The sequence below is a fragment of the Salmo trutta genome, chromosome 38 (genome assembly GCF_901001165.1).
Source record: "Salmo trutta chromosome 38, fSalTru1.1, whole genome shotgun sequence".
Taxonomy (NCBI): domain Eukaryota; kingdom Metazoa; phylum Chordata; class Actinopteri; order Salmoniformes; family Salmonidae; genus Salmo; species Salmo trutta.
The window spans coordinates 7,023,566-7,029,565 of NC_042994.1; the positions used below are offsets into that span (position 1 = coordinate 7,023,566).

Sequence of the window (6,000 nt, forward strand, 5' to 3'; positions counted from 1 at the left end):
ACTGGTGTTGTATAGCATTGAAAAACTCAGTTGGCTTTGCACTGTGCACATTATGGGCTTTGTGCATTTTTTTACATTTAAGATAAAAATCTAATTATATTATAAAGGTTCATTGTATAATAAAGATATCATCTTTAAATGATCGTCTGCTTGAGATCTGTGTACTGGACTGTAATACAGTGGCCAATAAGCTCCACCTGAATATGGCGTATTCTGCTCTGATTTTACGTCACGGGGGGCGTTCCCATTTTATGCATAATTCAGTACGGCGCTATGGTGTCACTTGACGTTTCGGATTTTACGCACGAAACCCCTCTGCTGGTTTCACCAGTATTATGTTCTTGCTTTAGATTAATTTAGCCTTATTTAGTGGAATTCGTTGATATTTTGTCAAAATATAATTGATTTGAAATGTATGTTACATTCGAAATGCCTATGTGTGAGTGAGAGATGATACCAAATGGGCTTTTCAGACAGAAGACGGCGAAGACCCCATCCACCTACTGCTTGAAATCGACCTCGTTCCATTTGTCATATTCTATTCAAGGTTCTTTATTCTGATGTCGACAACATGAGAAAGGCATTCATAAAACACGTCAAAAGGTTTCCGTGGCTTACCAACGTAACACTCTACGGTTGCTTGTTTGCCGGTGGGGATTTCGTTCACCAGTTGTTCTCGCGGAATGACAAAATGGACTGGAGGCACACACGCAATGTGGCAGTGGTCGCTTTCAGTTTCCATGGCAACTTTAACTTCTTCTGGATGCGGTTTTTGGAGCGCAGATTTCCCGGGAATTCGGTCAGGATGGTTGTGCGTAAACTTTTCTTGGACCAGACCACAGCCGCTCCTCTGGCCACTAGTGTATTCTACACAGGTTAGTCAGAACGATCGAGAACACTCCGTGCTTCTACGCCTGCATTGCTTGCTGTTTGGGGTTTTAGGCTGGGTTTCTGTACAGCACTTTGAGATTTCAGCTGATGTAAGAAGGGCTATATAAATACATTTGATTTGATTTGATGATTAACAAACAATTCCGCATAGCTAGCCTATGTGATATATTCTTGACAGTTAATTGTTCACTTCCAGCACGTGTTCTAGGCCCTTTCTGTGAATATGTAACAATTGGACCTTAAACTGTTCATTCTGTAATTGGTAATCTATTCGCAAAGTTCACTCTGTCTGTATGTAGGCCTAACTGAGGTCACGTGAAATACTTGAACAGATGTGAGCTCCATATATGACATATCTGATATTTAAAACCTACTAATGCTGGTTTCAACTAAATAAAGTAGCCATTCAAGTCAATTGTTGTCTCTAAATGTAGGCTAATAGATATTAGACCAAACACACTGAGCTGTGTTCTCCCTTAGGGGTGAGTTTCTTGGAGGGCAAAGAGGACATTTTCCAGGACTGGAGGGAGAAGTTCCTGAATACATATAAGGTGAGTCTATAGTCTGAAGAGAAATTCCAATCATGCCTGCCGTTATAGGGTCCTATTTTACTGGTCAGGTCAGTGAGTTGGTTAGGAAATACCCTGGTGTGTCATGCGCAGGTTGACTCATAACCCGCAGTGCCTGCTATGTTATGCGTGATGATTGAGAGGCGCTATACAAATTCGATAGTCACAAGACGGGGACTTTAAATAGGGAAGTTCAAGGGAACTATAGCCTGCTGTTCAGATGGGTTAAATGGAAGCTGAAATCGGGGCGGCAGGTAGCCTAGTGGTTAGAGCGTTGGACTAGTGACTGAAAGTTTGGAAGCTCGAATCCCCGAGCTGACAAGGTAAACATCTGTCATTCTGCCCCTGAACAAGGCACTGTTCCGAGGCCATCATTGAAAATAAGAGTTTGTTCTCAACTGACTTGTCTGGTTAAATAAAGGTAAAAAAAGAATCTGGACACTGACTGTAGGTCTATAACCTCCAGTGGTTGAAAAAGTACCCAGTTGTCATACTTGAGTAAAACTCTACTTGAGTAAAAGTATTTGGTTTAGAATATACTTAAGTATCAAAGTAAATGTAATTACTTAAGTATCAAAATAAAAGTATAAATCCTTTAAAATTCCTTTTAATAAGCAAACCAGATAGTACCATTTTCTAATTTTGTATTTATTTACAGATAGCCACCAGAGGCACATTCCAACATAATTTACAAATGAAGCATGTGTGTTTAGTGAGTCTGCCAGATCAGAGGCAGTAGGGATGACCAGGGATGTTCTGTTGATAAGTGCGTGAATTTGACAATTTTCCTGTCCTGCTAAGCATTCAAAATGTAATAAGTACTTTTGAGTGTCAAGGAAAATGTATAGAGAAAAAGTACATTATTTTCTGTAAGAATGTAGTGAAGTAAAAGTGAAAGTAGTCAAAAATATGTAAAGTACAGATGCCCCAAAAAACTACACAAGTATTACTTTCAAGTATTTTTATTTAAGTACTTTACACCACTGATAACCTTGCAGTAAAATAATACACCGAATGTAGGCAAAATGTTGACTTGGGAACAGGAGTGGAGAAATATGATTTATTTTTTTCAGCATCTTGAGAGAATGAGAATGCTCAGTTAGATATCATCTGTAGAGGTGGTATCTTTATCAGCATCATAACATCTTAGTATTTCAACCACATAAAATATGCAAGCCTAACTGAAATCTTATCAGAAACATGTTGGGTCGTTTTCACAGCTTTCTATTTCCTTACAACCAGTCAAACTGATACCATTTGGACATTTCGCACAGAAAATCATTCCCATTTAGTTTTTTGTTGAGTTATTGCGTTTTCTCCCCGGTCCCTAAACATCTTTGCTCCGTGAAAGAAGATGTCAGAGAAAACTTTACCGATGTCAACTAGATTGAAGCATTCATTCTATCGATTTATGACATTCTGGTGAGCAAGGATTTATTTAGTCTTCTAGGGCAACATATAATGACAGAAGAGAAGCTGAATGTATCTAATTATAGACAAGTTGACTAACAAATAGTCTACCAAAATGTTGAAAATTATAAGCAGAAACATATCTAAACCATGCAACAAAAGAATCCTGCACAAACTGTCCAAAAATTGTTTCCGCCCATCTTTGACTGTAGCCTACAATGCATTTTCTATATTTGCGTGTTAGATTTTCACTTTATCACATATAGTCAGCCCCCCTTCTTTTTTTCCTTTTTTTTTGGGGGGGGGGGGTACTTTTCACGCCTTTTTCGCCCAAATTTTGTGATATCCAATTGGTAGTTACAGTCTTGTCCCATCGCTGCAACTCCCATATGGACTCGGGAGAGGCGACGGTCGAGAGCCATGCGTCCTATGAAACACGACCCCGCCAAGCCGACCTGCTTCTTGACACACTGCTCGCTTAACCCGGAAGCCAGCCGCACCAATGTGTTGGAGGAAACACCGTACAGCTGGCGACCAAAGTCAGCGTGCATGCGCCCGGCCCTCCACAAGGAGTCGCTAGAGCGCGATGGGACAAGGACTTCCCAGCCGCCAACCCTCCCCTAACCCGGACGACGCTGGGCCAATAGTGCACTGCCTCATAGGTCTCCCGGTCACAGTCAGCTGCGACACAGCCAGGGATCAAACCTGGATCTGTAGTGATGCGATGCAGTGCCTTTGGGATGTCTAAAAACAGCCCAAAGTCTAAAAACATGGACAAAGTCTGATCTTGTAATGGTTGCTACGCTTTTCTCTTGCAGACTGGACTCATGTTCTGGCCATTCATGCAGGTAAATTACTGTCTTTGTATAATCATATCTTAGTGTATATGAAAGCCTTGAACAACGCACATCCTGTCCACCCAGTACTACTAACTTGAACAATGTCAATCATTATGGTTTCATGATATATTTACTCTATCCCATGAACATTTACAAATGTACAATGAACAAGACTTTGCTCTCTCACCTACCTCCCACTCTTCCTCCTCTCCCCTCATCTCTTCCTTCCCCTCTCTCCTAGTTCCTGAACTTTTCCATGGTGCCTCTGTACATGCGAACCACCTTCACAGGGTGCTGTGCCTTCGTCTGGGCCACCTTCCTGTGTTTCTCACGTCAGAGTGGGGACGGCACGGCTAACGCCGCCCTCGCATGGATGTTTACTCCAAAACAGGATACGACTACAGAGCCTGAAGTGGAGAAATTAGGGCCCAAAGTGGACCAGACAGGGCCAAAAGTGGACCAGACTGGGCCCAAACTAGACACAGAAGGACCCAAACCAGAGAACCCAAGCCCCAAAGAGGAGACAAACACCCACCGTTAAGCAGGACGACCAAGCACGAACAAAGGAGGTGGAGGCTAGTTTGAACAAGGGAGCACAAACTGACACAACACCTAGCCAGGAGAAGGGACCACAGACAAGCACTTACTCAAAATGAATCTCTGGCAGATTCTAGTTCTATAGAACCTTCAGATAAGAATACTGTCTATTTATGAATCTTATATCGCAAAATGTTCTCATCTTGAAACGTACAATTCCAATGTGCTATTCTACTGCACAAGATATCGGCAGGGTGTAACGTATTGCTATACAAAGGGGCTTTGTATTTATTGAAATTGTTATTGATGACAATTGGATTCAGCATTCTTGAACAAACCATACTTGAACATAGAAGTGCTTGTTCTACTGTACCTATTTTGATCTCCCCCCTTTCTCCATCTCTCTCTCTATCTCTCTTTCTCCCCCTCTTGACAGACAACTTGTAAAATCAGTGTGTTGTACAATGTAGGTTATTTTAAGTGTTCTGCTCTTATCTCTGAAGTCTGGAGGAATGAGTATGCATTTCCAATTAGCATTGAGTTACAGTGATACACAAATCTTGTTATTTATTTGTTTGCAAATATTTCCTATCTCCTGTCAAACATCACATATTTCTGACAACATTAATAATTTATCCAATCTATAGTAGTAGATACATATGTTAATACTATTTACAATAGTTGATCATCAATGCTCGATATAGATTTTTGCTTGATATTATTATCCGTTAGAAAATGTTTGAAAAGACTTTCCATTGCACGTCCTGAATGAACATAACCCTGAAGTGGCTCCTACGCAGATGATATTCACATGACAGATCTGCTTCCCCTCCGAATCTGCTTCCCCAAGCAGACATCTGTGTCCACCCTCCTCCTCCTCCTCCTCCTCCTCCTCCTCCTCCTCCTCCTTCTTCTGTCAAGGCTCTCATTATGCTGACCAGTTGATTGATAAACAGATGTTCAGGGTCTTGATTAGGCATTTGTTTTAATGCAATTAGTGTGATTACACTGGTTTAATTAGAATCTGTGTCTGGCTTGGCTCTGCCAGTGATGACAGTGGAGCTACGTTGATAGGGGAGCCTGGTACTTATTTTAATAGTGATTGTGGGAACTTGGGAGGATCAAATTGTACTGAATGTCTTAATAACTGGGATTACAGTAGATATTGTGTGGAGAACGCTGAAACTACTGCTGTTGTCATGATATATATTATATTTCCTATCATGTCTGTACATGATCCAACTAGTACATAATGTTTAGTAGGGCAGTATGTACCTGTCGGTACTATAGGGCTATATTCAATTGTTTTTATCTGTGGGATCAATCTAAAAACATATCTGTATTTCTACTAGTACACAATTGTTATACATTGTAATACGATTAATATGATATGTCACTAAATATTTCGAATGTAGGCCTATTGATGCACATCAATCCAAGTCTATTGAGAGACTAACCTTGCCTCAGATTAAATATATTTATTATTGTAAATTAAAATGAAAAAATCATCAATGCTGGTCTATTGTCTTTTTTAATGAATCTCTTAACACATGTATTTTACACATCAAAAACGTCCAAGCGAAACTGATTATTGGCCCAGTCGTGCATCAACATAGCAACAGCCTATAGGTTCAACAGCGTGAAATGAGTCATCACGTCAGAGCCATATTGAACAGACCCCTAACAAGGTCCCACCTGCTCTGGCTACTCAGCTTCAGTGCATAGCCCTAGAGTATCTTCAATTCTTTGACATT

The 6,000-nt window shown here is 40.6% G+C and overlaps 1 protein-coding gene across 1 annotated transcript; it reads left to right on the plus strand.

The window, feature by feature from the left end:
• The first annotated feature begins 260 nt into the window (after positions 1 to 260).
• Positions 261 to 5,758, plus strand: LOC115178055 (mpv17-like protein). The gene is made up of 4 exons (XM_029739080.1): positions 261 to 875; positions 1,372 to 1,442; positions 3,689 to 3,718; positions 3,951 to 5,758. Exons 1-4 carry the CDS (start codon positions 572 to 574, stop codon positions 4,248 to 4,250), a joined length of 705 nt encoding a protein of 234 aa, XP_029594940.1. The 5' UTR covers positions 261 to 571; the 3' UTR covers positions 4,251 to 5,758.
• Positions 5,759 to 6,000: the final 242 nt, after the last annotated feature.